This window comes from Lissotriton helveticus, chromosome 5_1 (genome assembly GCF_964261635.1).
Source record: "Lissotriton helveticus chromosome 5_1, aLisHel1.1, whole genome shotgun sequence".
Taxonomy (NCBI): Eukaryota; Metazoa; Chordata; class Amphibia; order Caudata; family Salamandridae; genus Lissotriton; species Lissotriton helveticus.
The window spans coordinates 1,222,796,439-1,222,814,685 of NC_136065.1; the positions used below are offsets into that span (position 1 = coordinate 1,222,796,439).

General features: G+C 48.7%; 1 protein-coding gene across 5 annotated transcripts in view; it reads right to left on the minus strand.

The window, feature by feature from the left end:
* Positions 1–18,247, minus strand: part of FGFR2 (fibroblast growth factor receptor 2) — a 130,574-nt gene that overhangs the window by 68,102 nt on the left and 44,225 nt on the right. For all 5 annotated transcript variants that reach the window (XM_078643937.1, XM_078643936.1, XM_078643934.1 and 2 more), the window contains exon 2: positions 9,913–10,160. In XM_078643937.1, coding sequence (XP_078500063.1) covers positions 9,913–10,078 — 166 coding nt within the window. In that variant the 5' untranslated portion in view covers positions 10,079–10,160. The remainder of the gene's footprint in view (positions 1–9,912; positions 10,161–18,247) is intronic.

Below are 18,247 nucleotides of genomic sequence, written 5' to 3' on the forward strand. Positions count from 1 at the left end.
ATTTCAGCTAATGCGTCAGGTTCTACTCAGAATGAGTACCCAGCACCTGTGATTAAACAGCTGGCTAGGCACACTCTTGCCGACTTTACCTTTTTGCTCAATAAACCATTTAAACAGAGAGAACAAGGACTCCTGGGAAGCATTGATAATCACGTCATTGTTGAAAAAAAACGCTGGACTCCGAGGATGTCTGTAGCTACTGTCCAATTTCACTTCTGCCATTCTTCACCAAAGTCCTGGAGAAACCCACTTTTACCCAGCTTCAAACGTTCGTAGAAACTGGACAAATACTGTGTCCATCCCAGGCTGGCTTTGGGAACGGCATGAATACTAAATCAGTGACCACCACAGTCCTTGATGATATGTGTGCGATGGCGGACCGCAGAGAGACTGGGGCTTTGATTTTGCTCGAAATATCGGCGAGTTTCAAAAGCATCAACCATTCATTTCTACTGGATAGATTGCGTTTGGATAACATCCTTTAACTATCAAGTGAAATGAACCATTCTTGAAGGAGAGGAAACAAGCAGTAGTGGCATCTCAGACATCCTTAGTCCTACATTCGGCAGTCCACTAGTGGGGGGGCGCCCTTCAAGGATCCCCTACTTCTTAATTTGTATATAGCCCCTCGGGTTACTCCTTTATCAGACACGGGGATCTCTTTTTATACGTATTCGACGACACTCGGCTACCCCAACATTAGTGGGTATAATATCACGGCTAATTCTCTCAGTTTTGACTAACTATTAACTCTCTCACAGTGAATCCAGAAAAGACAGAGCTACTTATAACTAAAAACTCTGCTGTAAAATAGGATACTGCCCCTGGCCTTCTCTCAACCTAGGTGTGCAAAACAAGGACCCCCTGAACAGTAAATTGTTCAATTCCTAGCACAGGGAAAATAAATTCAAGTAAAAAATAACTCCTAGGCAATCAATCATGGAAACAAGTAGGTTAGGGAAAGTTCAGGAAACAGTTTATATAAAAAACATTCGTTTTAATGAAATGGTTAAAAAACTTTGCTAAAAGTTGTATCAATAATACAATGTGTAACACAATACATATAATCATAAAACCAAAATTCATCAGATGAAAAAGATTTTTTTTTTAATGAATTAAAATAGTGGGTTCTCTCAACCTGGCATCTGCTCTTGTACCCGTTGTCAAAAACTTGGTAGAACCAATGGGGGCAAACTGTACTTTAACCCCACGGATAAAGAAGGTACCCAGCAGTTAAAGATTCTTAAGAAATCTTGCCTTTTATCCCTCTAAACTACTATAAAAAAAAGCTATTACGACCTTGGTCCACTTACTTCATTATGCCAATTCCTGCTACCTGGCCTTAAACCACGAGTCCATTAGAAGGCCCCAGCGGACTCAATGCCCTGCAGCCCGGCTGATTGCCAAGTCTCCCATTAGGGATTCCACATCCCCTGTGCCTGGCTCCCAGTGACATACACGATCCTGTTGAAGTCCATGGTATTGTTCATAGTATCATACACCCACGTCTCCCCAGCCTAGCTAGAAGGTTTTATCAATAAATCCCTTCTTTACATCTGTATTCATCTTGCAAGTTGTTTCTTTCCATTCCTCTGGTACGCATACTTTCTAGTGGCATCCATGCTTTGCCCTACTCAGCTGCAAAAGAATGGAATAAACTCCCATATCAATTAAAGTCTTTACTTATCACTGTTTTAAAAAACTTTTGAAAACGTATGTTTTTTCGGTAGGCATATAATGTTCTGTTACTTCATTTAGCATTCATCTCCTACAGCACCAAGAAGCATCGGAGTACCTAGCATCTTATAAGTAATACATAGAATTAAAAGTAGGAATCATACTAGATTCACTAGGAAAAAAGCAGGAAAAAAACCTATTGCCCAGTACCAGGGGGTGTCGGTGTACTCTGCCTTCAGTGGTGGTTTTAGGATGTGTGAGTTGTATCTTTTATCGGTCCCCCATGTACCCTGTATGTTCGCAGACCCCAAAACTGATTTAGAGTGCGCAGTCCCTGCGCAAGCGCTCAAGAGCTGCGTACACTTTTGCGCAAGCGGCCCACGTCCAACCATAGCATGTTGTGTTTGGCAGCAAGCTCTAAACTTGCTAAAGTGATTATTACAGAGAATGGAGAACGCTGTTAGACCAACAAATAACTCAATAATGAGATGTGGGAAAGATGGCGACGCCATTGTAGGAAGAGAAAGCAGATATTTCCCCACTCCGCAGGTGGGGACCACTAGAACCAGTTGTTCATTTAATAAGCATTTTTAATGTAGGCAGTTTTAAACAGCACTTCACAGAAGTTCCGTAAACTGCTGTTTTTGACTGAAAATCCCTGAGTTCAGGCAGCAGGGGCCGAGCCGGCTCCCCGGAGCTGAGTGAACATGACTGAGCTGGTCTGACTGCTCCCAGCTGAAAGAAAACAGGAAAGGACACATTTTTGCAATACCTGACTTTAAAAAAAAGTCAGAATTCTGCCAGTGTCTGGGGAAGGAGAGAACGCTGTAATAACAGAGCCCGGGCCCCAAAGGCTGAGAGGGAACATGAGCCTCGGTGGGGATGAAGGAAGGTCACTCATCACTCACTCCGCGCATGTGCCAGGGTCTGGGCTGGGGGGCATAGCCAGCCCCCTCCAGTCACACCTCCCCTCCTCAGGGACGCCCCCTGCATAAACAAGGTCCTTCCTGAGCCAAGAGGTGGGTGACCTGCCTCAGCTCCAGGTGTTTCCTGTCCGGGGGAGGGGGAGATTCAAGCGTGGACTGGGGGAGTGACTGACTGCGAAGAGGGACTCACAGCACCGGGTTTGAGGGGCCGCTCAAGCAGTGGTGCCCCTGTGCCCGTGGGGGTCGGCCTCGTGCCCACTCGGGTCAGTCTCCTGCATTCCACATAACAGCCCTTCCCTCCACATACATAGTTCCCACCTTCAGGAGGTCACTGTCAGGTTCTTTGTGACCTGGGGTCGCGCATGCATGAGGCGCGCTATGCAAAGACTCACGCGGACACTTGTCTTCGTCTTACGCGTGGTCCCGACTAACCCGGGGGCACGCCCACCTTTATTTTTATATCGTACGCGGCGTAGTACGCCGCCGCGTATGCGCACGTCTACGTGCGCTTAACAACTAGACCGCAACCGTGCGGTCCCAACATTACATTCCTTTCCACCTTTAATAAAAGACAAAATTTCAACAGTAGCAAAAACGTGGCACTTGCATGGAGATCAAACAAGATAAACAAGAACCACGGCCATCCGGCCTGTTACCAGTCTCCAGTCTCTCCGAGTGTCATCAGCCCACTGCATAGTCAGCCATCTGGGAGTTGGGCACAGGATTTCTCCTCAGTCCGTAGCCAGCTGCTTCCCCACGGAATAGTACTCTCCGGGGTGGTTCACTGCAGGGGGCTCCGGGGCTCCGGGGATTCTGGGAATGCCTAGGCGTAGCGGCACTGAGCGTCGCAGAGGCACGTGTCTCCTCCGCTGGGCTGTTATTCCACTCCTGGTCTGCGCAGTCCGGCGGACTTTGGTTGCATTCTGGCCGAACGGGTGACTCTCCATTCCTCTCGGCGTCAGGCAGGTCATTCCTCGGGCTGACAGCTTTCTTAAAGAACGAGACGTTCCTGGTGACTGATTCTCCTCCTCGTTGGGCAGTGATCATGGTTCCATTGCGGCCTGTGACAGTCCATGGCTGTGGTTCGAACGGGAGCCGGAACTTGCTCCCTGGATACCTGTCTCGGACATAGACCCAGTCGTTTTCCGCAATGGACGATTCTTTGGATTTACGCCGGAAGCTGGCGTAGTCATTAGATTTCTTCCTGTTGGACGCAGTCCTCCATGACTCTGCACCGGTGGGGTTCCAGGTGTGATGATTTGGGAGAGTGTCTCGGATTATGCGTCCCATCGTGGACGGACCGGGTGCTGCCTCCGTGGTGCGGTGTGGTGTCAGCCCGTATTCTCTGAGGAACGAGTAGATCCCTTTTTCCACAGACGTTCCCTCCGCGTGGGCAATCCGGATGATTTTGTTTAACGTGCGCATAAATCTCTCTACTTCTCCGTTTGCTTGTGGCCACCTGGGTGTTATTTTCCTGTGGTGTATCCCCCACTCTGTTAGATACTCCGCGAACTCCTGGCTTTGGAAGGGGGGTCCGTTGTCAGTTCTGACTCTCTCGAAGATGCCATGGGTTGCAATTGTCTTCTCGAACTTGGCGATCACTTCCTTTGCGGTGAGGGATGTTATTATTTCCACCTCTGGATATTTTGTGTAGTCATCCATGATGACCAGCATGTGTCTCCCATCTGGCAAGTGACCGAAATCAGCGCTCACATGTTCCCACGGCTTTTCCGGACCAACCTCTGTGATGATCGGGGGCGGGCTCTCTGGGGGCCCCGCGGCTTGGCACCACTGGCACTCCTTGACGGCTCGTTCCACCTGTGAGTCCATGTCAGGAAACCACAGTTTTGCCCGAAGTCGGCTCTTTGTTTTCACCACTCCCTGGTGTCCTCGATGCGCCAGCGCAACGGCTTGTTGGGTGAGGGTTGAAGGCATTACGATTCTGGGTCCCCTCAGTATGCACCCTAGACTGTCCACTGATAGTTCATCTTTGATCCTCAAGAATGCTTCCAAGGCTGTTTTCGCTTGCGGTGTTCTCTTGCCTAGCGACGCATGTAGAGCTTTCCACTCATTCGTGCGTATGGCATTCGACACAAGCTGGGAAACCTCATCATTCCTGGTGGCTTCGATGATCATGTCCAGGCTCATGGGGAGTGGTCTGGACCTCTCAACCACTGCATTCACATATGACTCTGTATCCTCTGCCTCCTCCTTTTCTCCTGGGGTGGCCGCCCTTGGGTGTCGTGAGAGGAAATCCGCTGGGTTGGAAGCTCCCGGCTTGAACTCCAACAGATAGTCATATTCCTGCAGCTGCAGTATCCATTTTTCAATCCTGGGGGGTGGTTTGGAGACTGACCCCCGGAACAGTGGGATGAGGGGTTTGTGGGTGTCCATAAACATACATGTGAAAATGCCGGCACGCCCAGTGAATCGCTATGGCTTCCCGTTCTATCTGAGAATACCTCTGTTCTGTCTCCGTTAGAGACCGACTTGCATATGCGATCGGCGCCCAGTCGTCTCCATTTTGACGTTGTGCGAGGACTGCCCCTAGGCCGAACGGACTGGCGTCCACGGCGATGTTGGTCTGTTTGGAGGGGTCAAAGTAGGAGAGTGTCTTCTCTGCTGATAGGGCCGCTTTGGTGTTGCGGAATGCTTCATCCTGTTCTTCGCCCCACTGCCAGGGTGTGGATGACTTCGTGAGCTCTCGGAGAGGTCGGGTGATGTTAGAGAGATCTGGGATGAAGCGACCACAGAAGTTGACCATCCCTAGAAAGCTCCGCACCTCAGAGATGTTGGTTGGGGCGGGAGCTGCCTGTACATCCTTGACCTTCTCTGGATCGGGAGCAATGCCTTTGTCCGAGAAGGTGTATCCAAAGAAACTGATGGTGTTGCGGAGGAATTTGCATTTTTCTCGGTGCAGGGTGAGGCCCGAGTCTTTGAGTCTCCGCAGAACCCCTCTCAGCCTCTGGTGGTGTTCTTCCACCGATTGGGCGTATATTAGCAGATCGTCGCTGACATTCAGCACACCCGGGAGTCCGCTGAGCACCTCGCGTATAGTATTCTGGAAAACTTCCGCCGCACTTGATATGCCGAAGTTGAGGCGGCGATATCGCCGTAGGCCCACATGGGTGGAGAAGGTGGTGATGTACCTGGAGTCTGGGTGTAGGGGCAGCTGGTGGTAACCTGAGCGGAGATCCATTTTGGAAAACCATTTGGCGCCATTGAGTTCACTCAGGATGTCGTCGATGGTGGGTGTCAGGTGACGCTCCCTCTTCACCGCTGCGTTGGGCAGGCGCATGTCCACGCATATGCGGACCTGCCCTGGCTGTTTAGGCTTTCTTGCTACCACGAGCGGTGACACCCAGGGCGTGGGCCCGTCGACTTTCTCGATTATTCCCTGTCTCTCTAGACTTTCGAGTTCTTCTTCCACCTTCTTCCGGAGGTGGAATGCAATCCGCCGGTGTCTGAGGGCCACTGGTTGGATGGAAGGGTCTATGTGCAGCGATACCTCTTTTCCTTTGAGGCATCCGATGCCTCGGAACGTGTCTTCATATTCTTCTAGAATGGCATCTAGTTCATCCTCTAGGACTGCCATGGCATAGAAGATAAGTTGCAGTTCTTCGGCTGTCATCCCACTGAGAAGCATGCCGCTCCCTTCTTTCGTCACGTATATGGTGGAGGGGACTTTCTTGTCCTGATGGCAGATTTCAGTTTGGAAGCACCCGATGAGTGGTATTGGGGTTTTCTGTCCGTAGGCAAACACTCGGATCTTCGCCTTACATAGTGTTGGCTTGTCGCGCAGTTGGTTGTACACATCTGCTGCCATCAATTCTATTGATGCTCCCGTGTCTATGGTGGCTCTCACCTCTTGTTGGTTCACTCTTATTCGACACTTTGGGAGACGCTTCTTCTTCCTGGCCGGATGGTCGATGGCAAAGACATAGTGTATGGGGTAATCATGGACGTCGTCATCCATGTCCTCGCTCTCCGGGCTGTCCCTGATGGCGTGTGCCGCTTCCGGCTTTGGTTTGGATGATCTGCATACAGAGGCGAAGTGATTCATCCGCCCGCATGCGCCGCATTTCTTGCCGTTTGCTGGGCAGTCTTTCGCTCTGTGAGGTGTACCTCCACAGTATCCACAGTCTTTCCGCCGTTCTTGTGGCTTCTTTCCTCCGAACGGCCGTTGCTTGGGTCGGACGACATTCACTTGTTCTGCTACGTTGACTTGTTCACTCTTTACCGGCCTGTGCAAGGCTGCCTCCATGTGCGACGCTCTCGCTCGCGATAGTTCCTTGGAGCGGCCCAGTTTCAGGATCTCGGCAAGGGGCTTACCATCTTCTTGGAGGATTTTGACCCTGAGATCGGACGAGTAGCAGTTCTGAATTATTTGGCCGCATATCTCTTCTTGTTCATCCCTGAAACCACAAGTGCTGGCAAGCTCCCTTAGTCTCCCGTGGAAGGCATCAAGAGATTCATCAGCTTCCTGCCTGGCCTGTCGAAAGAGAAACCTCTCGTAGTCCCTGCTGGCCATGGGCTCGAAATAGGCGTTGAGTGCCTGCAGCAGGGTGACATAGGTGTGTGGCGTGGCCTCCGTTAAGGTCTTGTAAATACGGTGAATGTCCTTACCACCGAGGTGGAGGAGGAGCGCTCGGCGCCGGTCCCTCGCCGTCCCTGCACCCTCAAAGTAGAAGTTCAGCCTCTCCGTCCAGTCTTTCCATCTGGGCGCTAGAGATGCAGGCGCACCGTCGACCACAAAGGGCTCGATTGGGGGTATGGCCGTCATTGTGGCGCGGGAAAGGCAGCCCTCTCCTGTGGGCACTCAGGGCCGACGGCCTGGGCCGGTCTGGAGGCGTCCGCCGGATGGCCTGGGGAAAACTCCCTCTCCCGGAATCCTCGCCACCCCTGTGTGGGGCGTGGCACCACCGGCAGGTCTGGCGCTGACCGGCACGTGGCGCGGCCTAGTGACTCTGCGGGGACACCACCGTGCTGCACCCACTGTGCTCGTCGTGGACAGGAGATGCCAGGTGCACAGGCTGCAGGGTGCACAATGGAGCGAGTGTGATGCCACACCTCACCAGCGTCGAGGGCAGGGCCTCATCTGGGCCCGTCAGGGTCGCGTGCAGGAGCCGGGCCGGCTGGAGGCACTGGAGGGCAGATCAGAGCTGCGAGGAGCACAGCGTGGGGTCAAACACCCCTCGTCGCCATTGTCAGGTTCTTTGTGACCTGGGGTCGCGCATGCATGAGGCGCGCTATGCAAAGACTCACGCGGACACTTGTCTTCGTCTTACGCGTGGTCCCGACTAACCCGGGGGCACGCCCACCTTTATTTTTATATCGTACGCGGCGTAGTACGCCGCCGCGTATGCGCACGTCTACGTGCGCTTAACAACTAGACCGCAACCGTGCGGTCCCAACATTACATTCACCTCAGCTCCCCCCCCCCCTCCTTCAGATCAGTCCGCCCCGTACCTCTGAAACCGAGGCCGACACTCTGCCAGACCCGGGGCTCATAAGCAGGCGGTAGGACACGTCTTCTAACCCTTTGTGCACATATGTTCTTCAATACCAGGGACAGATTTGTGGACGCACTTCCGCTCACAAATATCGGGCTCCTGCTAAAGGAAACCATTCTCCGTTAGATATGCGTGATACTTGAGGCACTGACAGCCCTGGCTTTTTTTCTGGGTAAAATGAAAGTTGGTGATTTGGGCTCTCCGTTCCCTGTGACGCCTCTCCTCCCCCACAAAACAATCTCATTATTCACGATCGTCCACTCTGGCGACCCCTTGTGGTGGGTGTGATGCAGCAGCCTACAGCAGCTTCATTGGATTGCTACATGAATCGTAGCGGGCTTCCCACCACGCTTCCCCACCCTCCATATTCTTCTGCACATGCGCCCTGAACTCCATTTGGGTGTGAACTGCCACGTGCAGAGCGGAGTAGAGTGGTAAGGAGCGCGAAAACACATTCCAATGTTCGGTTTACACACTGCGGGGCAAATGAACATTGTAAACTGGCCTCTGTGACTGAAATGGAAAATGACGTAGGTGTGGCTAATCTGTGAGGACACTTTGGCATTTTCAACATACACTAAACTGCAAAACATTCACTGCCTGGGCACAGATGAGAGCACCACCCCACCACTTGCCCTCAGACCGCTCCTTTTCAGCTCACTGGCCCCATTTCCTTCTGCACTGCGCTGATGGCACTGCACCCCAGATGTCACTGATCTGGGGCAACTGAAATCACCCTTCCTTTACAGGACTGAGTTTCGACAGCACAGCTGTCGCACAGACCTAGTTCTAAAAACATACATGGGAGTAGGCTTTGGGTGCGACACTTTCAAAGACCGGCTTTCTTCGACCAGTTTCTACCTGCAATTGGCTTGAGGCTGTGTCAATCACGCCTTAGTGCAGCCCGGTTGAGTGCTCATTTCTCATCTAATGCTATTGGCTGTTTGGATTTCCGCCTCCACTCAAGTGCTTGCATTGAACTGGATGAGGGACTGCTTTACCACTACAGAGCTTTCTGTCCACTCCTGCTGGTTCCCTCCCGTTAGAACTCACTGTAAGGAGCTAGTATTGCATGTGTTGGCACACTGAGACTTGGCCTCTTGGCTTTGCCAATGCTTGTTATTAAGTTCCTTTTAGGCCCACTTTCCTGACAGTGTCCATCTCCACTGACCTCCTATTGGCCCTCTCTCCCCCAGGCATAACAGCACCTGTCACAAACCCCAGCTTCTCCCATCCCTGCATTTCATGCGCTCGCACAAGTGCATGAGCCTGCTGGGGCCTAGCGCAGGATATTGGCTATAGTTCAGCTTTTCTATAGAGCATTCTGGTACTTGTAGTCTTGGCTATATAGTGGGAAAGCTGAAACTAGAAGTCCATTGAAAGTACAGAAAAAGTCAGGTTCGAATGGATTACTCACACCTGAACAGAACAGCTTGAAGTTTCTGCTCAGGAGGGGCCGGCATGGCCAGCACTGGCCCACAGGCCACACAAGGCATACTCCAGAGCAGCTAAAGGACAGCGCTACAGACTGGAGCCAGAGATAATAACTACACAAGAAACATTGACTAGAAACACTTCAAAAGCTGAGCTATCTCTGATTAGAGACCCCATGTCAACCAAGAGAAACATCGCATGAGTGTAAGACTTAATAATGTTTAGACTGAGCATGGCACGCAAAGTGTACACGGACAGTGATGTGTTTGAGAGAGAAATGGACGAAGAGAGAGAAAGTACAAGGTAGTGTCTGACTGATAGTGCTCTGACTGGCCCACACATCTGGAGCTAAGCTCACTCACCTTCTGGTTCCAGAGTAGTGTCTTCCGCAATGTTGTAGGTTGGTCTTGCTAGAGAAAGTGTTGCCGTGGCAACCATGACCAGGCCCATAAGATAACTCCAGCTGAACATCCTTTCAGTGCCACGCCCCGGTCCTGCCCTGCATTGCCATGTGGACTTTCTTCCCATCTGAATGCCTCTGCGCCAGCATGAGCTGCAACTAGGGTCTTTACCGCCACAAATCGGAGACCCTCTGGAGCGTGCACCACCTCTGTGTGGGAGAAGAGAAAGAAGAGGAGTTAAAAAACAAGGACAACAGGAACAGTATGGAGCATGAAAACATTTAACCATATAAACAATATGTCATACCAAACACGCTATGGAAACGGCATGGACCATTTCAGAAATAATATGAAGAAATAAAAAATGTAAAAAAGCAGAACAGAGACCGTAGTGAACCTCGGACAGAGAGTCTGAACCACATAGAACCTCAAAATCATCCTGTGAACTGGATGAATGAGAACATGAGGTGATCTAACCAAGGTAACCATGGACGATATCACACATCAAACCAGTAGAATGTAAAATATGCGGAGCATCAAAACAAATTGTCAAAACCCGCTCCTGAACCATATGGGCCCTCAAAACTAAAGCATAAACAATCTAGACCATGAAAAAGAGAACAGGAGACATGCAGACCATCACTACAAGAATATGACAAGAGTTGTCTGTCAACCGCAGGTAAAAGGTGAACTCTATCAGCCATTAAAACAATGTAGAACATGAAATATATGGACAAATAAAACCAATTTATGAATCATGCAGATCACCAAAACATGAACCAATAGAATGGTCAAATCCATAACGATCGAACCCATAGCACAAGCCATGGGGACCATCAAAACCAAACCACGATCAACACCCACCATGAAGATCAGAAGACGAACCATGCACGAACAATCTGCACCATCAAGTTCAGAACAAGGATTGTACGATCCACTGAAGCTGGAAATGGCTGAGGGGAAGAATGGCCAGAATCGGCCATTTCTAGAGTATATTGGAAAACGAACTCCCACTAACCTCTGTGAATGACTTCTTTCTCTGGGTTAACACTTGCGGACAGGACAGAGCGGCACACTGGGGCAGTGGCAATGTATTATTTCAAACGTGCACTCCTCTTTTGGTTTGCAAAATACAAATTTCTACTTTTTTAATATTAGGTTTCATTTAGCCCGACCGACACACAAGCGGAACCACAAGTGTCCTTTTTAACACAAATACAGATCAAGCTTTCCACCCCTGGTCCTCTTACTCTGATAGATAAAGCAGTGTATTTGTTCAAAAAGGATACAGTGTAGCCGAGATATGAGTGCAGATAATCTAACAAGCTTCACATCTGGGATAAATGAATAATGCAGATTCGTAAATAAAAAAATAGTATACGACATTGCAAGGGAGATATGTTTTGGGGAACCGTGAAACCGCGAGATGTAGGTGTGCTTAGCATATAAGCAAACAGAGCAGATTAAAAATAAACCGGGGAATGAATATTTAAGTTGCCTCAAAGACGTAACATAGGTCCCATCCTCAGGCAGCAACTCCCTAGAAAGGGACCTCCGTGCTCCCAAAATTAAGCAACTCAAAATACATTTTAGACCAGGGGTCTCCAACCAGTAGCTCTTGGAAGGGTAGCCGAGCGCAGTAGGTCATATAGTAATCCTTTGGGTTCTGGAGTAGCGTGCTACTCACTGAAAAGCGCTTCATCGCCTCATCAGGGGTAGTAAGTGCTAAATAAATACAATTACAATACAATGTAGAGGGCCATGGCACATTGAAGGAGGTAGAGAAGCTCATCTTTATACCCTCACAGTAGCAGTCAGCCAAACCAAAGCAGGTCTCCACACTGACAGATAAGCATGCACTGTCTTCACACTGACAGATAATCATGCACTGTGTCTTCACACTGACAGATAATCATGCTCTGTGTCTTCACACCGACAGATAAGCCTGCACTGTGTCTCCACACTGACAGATAAGCACGCACTGTGTCTCCACACTGACAGATAAGCATGCACTGTCTCCACACTGAAAGATTAGCACGCACTGTGTCTCCACACCGACAGATAAGCATGCACTGTCTCCACACTGACAGATAAGCATGGACTGTGTCTCCACACTGACAGGTAAGCACGCACTGTGCCTCACACTGACAGACAAGCACGCACTGTGTCTCCACACCGACAGATAACGCACTGTGTCTCCACGCTGACAGATAAGCATGCACTGTGTCTCCACGCTGACAGATAAACACGCACTGTCTCTCCAAACTGACAAACAAACACATTCTGTATCTCCACACTGACAGATAATCATGCACTGTGTCTCCACACTGACAGATAAGCACGCACTGCGTCTCCACACTGACAGATAATCATGCACTGTGTCTCCACACTGACAGATAATCATGCACTGTGTCTCCACACTGACAGATAAGCACGCACTGTGTCTCCACACTGACAGATAAGCATGCACTGTCTCCACACTGAAAGATTAGTACGCACCGTGTCTCCACACCGACAGATAAGTACGCACTGTCTCCACACTGATTCAGAAAAGGGGGTGGTGATGAACAGAGTGCCTGAATTAAGCAGACCACTCTTACCCAGTCCAAAGATCAGGGCTTGATCCATCACCGTTTTTTAGCTCACTGCACCATCCCAGCTCAGAACTTGGCTATATGCAAATTAGTCTGTTCCTGTCCCAGTGCATGATGGGAACAGGGCAAACCAAACTACCAAGCCAATTCTTGTACTGGGAAGGAAACAAGCTTCCGGGGACCGGTTTCTGCCATTTCAGGCGTCGTCGGCCCAGCTTGCTTGAATCCTGATGGTGCAATGAGCAAGGGACTCACATCTGAGTATACCCTTCCACGCTTATGGTGGACAAAATGATTCAGAAAAGAGGGTGGTGATGAACAGAGTGCCTGAATTAAGCAGACCACTCTTACCCAGTCCAAAGATCAGGGCTTGATCCATCACCGTTTTTTAGCTCACTGCACCATCCCAGCTCAGAACTTGGCTATATGCAAATTAGTCTGTTCCTGTCCCAGTGCATGATGGGAACAGGGCAAACCAAACTACCAAGCCAATTCTTGTACTGGGAAGGAAACAAGCTTCCGGGGACCGGTTTCTGCCATTTCATGCATCGTCGGCCCGGCTTGCTTGAATCCTGATGGTGCACTGACAGATAATCATGCTCCGTGTCTTCACACCAACAGATAAGCATGCACTGTGTCTCCACACTGACAGATAAGCATGCACTGTCTCCACACTGAAAGATTAGCACGCACCGTGTCTCCACACCAACAGATAAGCACGCACTGTGTCTCCACACTGACAGATAAACACATACTGTGTCTCCACGCTGACGGATAAGCACACACTGTGACAGCCTGTGGCGGTGGGCAGCCTTCATCCTGACCATCTATCTGTGCTCGCAGTCTAACAAGGTTGTATAGAGGCAGCCCTCACTTTACCAATCACACTGTGCAAATGATTCTCGGCCATGAAAGAATGACAGGAGCATGAGTAGAATGACTCGAGTGCTTCGCTACAAGGGTGGTCATTATCGGTAATCCTATAAGAATTGGAATCTTATTGGACGCGCTCCTATGGTAACAGTGATAATATTCATGAGTAGCTCTGAGTGATATTCACTGATCAGAAGTAGCTCCCATCATAGAAAAGGTTGGAGACACCTGTTTTCGACTAATACAAATATTGTGATCCTTGCAGATTTCTTTGGTTTCATTTGTTCTTAAAAAAAAAACAATCAACCAATCAGCAACCTGTACGTGAAATCAAGGATCTGTAGAGTATTTAATGTGTATACTCTCAGCCACTGTTCATGTCGGTAAGCATGCTTCGCAGCGGTAATTTCATAAGTATGCATTTTCACTGAATGGGATATTTGGAGTGCCTATTCTACTCACTAGTCCATTCACTATCTTAAAAGAAGTGTTTTTAAGTAATTAATTGCTTAAAGTTAGCATCATAGTGTGGAGAGTGGAATCTCTTTCTCATATTATGCTACGTCAGTTTTGGCTCATTTATTAGTACAGTAATAATGATTTATGTGCACCTTGTTGGACAGTGTAAATAACATACTCTCATTTGGTTACATGAGTGGTATTAAATAAGCCACGTGTAGTAAGCAGACTGGCACATTGTGTGCAGAACAGGAGAAGCTACAGTGGTAATATTTATTAAAATGGCACAGGGCAATCTTTAAGTAACCAACTTGTTCGATTACACACACAAAAGTTATTCTTAAAGAACTAGACAACTACTGAGACCTAAGAATTCTGTTAAAGAAATGTATCCATCCATAGTCAAATAGCACCGTTTTCATGCCAGGACAAACTATTGTCCTAAATCTTCTTTGTTTCCTAATTATTGGAGTCTCTCTAGTTCCAATCCATTTCTGAATACTGACCTCTAAATGATGCCATTCCTTTCACAAACTTCATATTGAAACTGTATGCTTGCAAGTCTTCCTTGTCATATACGCCAATCAACTTGCCACTCTCCATTTATCAACTGTCCTGAAGAAGGCCTGTCACAATAATAAAAGCGTCCAAAACATTTAGGGTTTCATGTTTAAAATGTAGGCTACAGACAACAATAGTCCAACTTCAGTACTGCAAGTCTTCTTGGCTGTAAATGATGACTCTGTCATGTATTGGCTCTCAGCCCCAGTTCGTCCTTCTGGCTATGAGTTGGACTCGACAAAACTCTGTAACATAACATAGCCTGAAAACAAACTTAAGCTTCTTGCTTATAAAAAATAGTGCTGCAGAGGACATACATACAGCTAATTAGCTGCAGAACTATGGAATGACTTTCCACATTCCATCAAAGCTACTGACCATCACTTTGCATTTAGAAACTCGCTAAAAAACGTTCTTCTATGGCTAACTTAGCAAGCTGTCAATGATCGCTGTCTCCTTGTAGCTCAGAGCGCCACAACACCCTTCTAGATATCAGATTGTGCTCTACAAAACTCTGTAACATAACATAACATAATTTCTTCTTTAGCCTAAGAATATTGAATGAGACAAGCACAATATCTATCTCTAAAACGCATTTCTGAGATTTAGTGGCAATGAAAATGTATTTTTAGCGTGAACCCTTTTATTTGGTACCTCGGCACAAGGTTCAAACAGAAGGGTTTAGTATCTGTCTAATGGGGACAAAGAAGACCCTAATTGCTTTTCCAGGCCGTAGTTTGCGTACTTCCAGTTGTCAAGTGACTGGGAGCATTTTATTTCATTTTCAAGGGGGAACACTACAATCATGGTAGCGGCTTAGCACCCAAGCAGATTTGCCCAGTGAGGTACACTGCTGTAAACAGCAGACACTGGCGGATTCTTCGTCCTCTCATTGCCAGACGTCTCTGCGTCACTTGGCACCGTGAACCAGGAAGCCATTGGCTCGCCACAAACTACAAACTGCTCCGAAGATGGATGGAGCCAAAACAAGGTTACTCAAATTATCAGCCTTAGAACAACGAATGACTGGGTTGGTCTCCCACGATATAAATTGTTATATTCAAATCTGTAAGTACGAACGTCTTTCACACGCGCACTGCTTCCTTTGGTATATGTCTCCCTCGAAGTACAAACGACGGCATAACATCAGGAGACAGTGACGTGGCCAGAGTAAGAAGCTGGCCAGCCTGCCTCCCCAATGGCCAGGGACCAGCACGTAATCAAGCCTGCATCAACCAAGCGTACGTGCAGCGCCGCGTGATGACGCCGCGCGCACACACGCTGCACTCAGTGATGCAAACGGTGCGTCTACAGGCATCTGACGTCAGGAACACTGAGAGGCCGCGAGCGTGAGAGGTGGTGCAGTTAGGCTTGGCTTTGTGGCGCAACCCGAGGACCAGGCCTGCTTCACAACTCCCATAATTCAAGTGATGAAGAGATGCAGGGTGATCTCTAGACCCCGACGACTCAGAGAATGGGCGGGAGAGACCTGAGGACAGACTTCATCCGAGGAGCTCCCAGCTCCTCCCTGTCTCTCAGTGTGATCCTGGTTTCACCCGTGGTCATTATGTGTATTCAGTCATTCAATAGGAAGAATTTAACTGGATGGACGGCCCTACTGGACTGACAGATTGCTCTTCTGTCTGAGGGATGAGTCGGTGAGACACCCTAGCTGTCCTTGGCGTCACTTGAGGGATAGCTGTGCTCTCTTTCGCCCCAGAGAGCTTACCTCTGTTTTACCACAGACTGAAAGATAGCTAGTTTGCCAGCTAGGCTCTGTCAGGCGGAGGACAGCCCTGCCATTTGAAGCAAATGCCATAGAGAGATGACTAAACCAGTGTTTCCGGTTATGTCCCTTAATTGATACTTTTAGCACTCCTCGGGACCTGAGGTCTGGCTCTGAGTGGTAGGAAGAGGTGTGGCGCCACGGCTAGGGCGACTGACTCCGGAATCTGGGGATCACAGTTCGATCCCCGGCACCGGCGGCAGATTAGCCCAGCACCATGTGACTCTGGGCAATAGCTTGCTTAATCTCCCGACGGCCCCCAGCGCCTAGAGACCCTTACGGGTGATTGTGCGCTTTACAAATGTGGATTATTTATATTTATTTAGTGTCCTGACATGCACCTCTGGGAGACACATAGCAAGCCTCCATGACCCTGGGGGCGCTTACTCCCCATTATCTAATTTTAATCATGGCCACACATCTGCCTGAAACAAGCACTGTCCATGCCAATACTTCTGGCTTAAATATGCTGCAGCTTACGCATTCACAAGCACATCACTCACCCTGGAGCGAGCACCAAGAAAGTGTGTCCCCCTGCTCCAGGTGTGATGGAACATGGGCACAAACTGTGCATGAGAAGGGGAATCAAGCACGTGAGAGGGTACGGAGGGCTGAAGCCAAGAGCGATAGTACTCCGGGCAAGTGGCAGCAAGTGCCTTGTGCCTATGCAAAGAACCTTGATCTAAATCTGTTAGTTCATTGGTAGCCTGTGAAGGAAGTCCAACTGGGGCTTAACAGAAGCACACTGAGGTAAAGTAGGTAACAGACATGGCAGCTGTAGTTGGCACAATCCAAATGCGACAGACAAGAACTTTAGGTAAGACAAGCAAGACTGCATCCCTGCATCCAAACAGGATATCTGCCTGGACCACCAGCCTCCTCCCTTCAAGTCAGAGGCAAGGGAGAATGTTCCTCAACCGTTTAAAAAGGAAGTCCTATGTAGCGGCCATCTTGTTTACATGTGGGCAGAAGGTAAGATCAATGTTAATAATAACACAACATTTTGGCTCATAGTAGGAGGGGATGGAGGCGAGGAGCCAGTGGCTACCAAACAGAGGCCCAGGGATGATTCCCTGGAACCAACACATCTGTTTTGTCTGCCTTCAACTTCAAAAAGTTTTGTCATCAAACATGTGACTGAAACAAGACCTTCCCAAAGTTTAAGAGAAATGTCAAGAGTTAATACCACGTAGCTGTATCAAAAACTCAATATTAAAAGCATAGTTCAGAAAACTAAAGCCAAAAGAATGAATTCAAGCAGATACATTGGCTGAATGAACATTAAAGAAGTCCCCAAACTGCCCAATAATTCTTAAACCTAATCTTCAGAGTTTTACCTTTAGAAATAAGAAGTTCTTCAATTTGCACACAACTAATTGCTAGGAACCAAATTGACAATTTAGTATTAACAAGCACGGGGGGAAAAACGAATGATTATGACCTCATTAGGGAAGAGGCAATGAGGTACATGCAGTCCCTTTACGGAACCAACCCTTCTCTGAGTAGGCAGCAGGCAGAAACATGGCTGGTTAATGCACAGCTCCCTGAGCAGGCAGATTCAGACAGGTCTTTTCTCAGTTCAGAAATAATGGAAGGAGAAGTGAGGACTCAGTTGTTGAAGATGGGCAAGGGCAAGGCCGCGGGTCCAGATGGGCTTCCAGTGGAATTATACAAGATCGTACAAGAGCAGGTAATAGGTGTTTTGACTTTACTATTCAACGAAATTTTACTTCAAGGGGGGCAGGCTCCAAGATCATGGCCTGAGGCTATAGTAACATTACTATTGAAACCAAATAAGGATCCGAGCAGGATAGAGTCTTATAGGTCCATATCCTTATTAAACGTAGACTATAAGGTATTCGCAGGGGTGTTGGCAACTAGACTAGCCAAAGTAGTAAAATCAGTGGTACATTGCGATCAAAGGGGATTTATTCCTGATAGGCAACTCAACGAGCTGACCTTTCAAGTAGGTGCCGCGATAGATGTCGCTCAAGAGAAGAAGTTGCCCCTGACCATTGTGGCA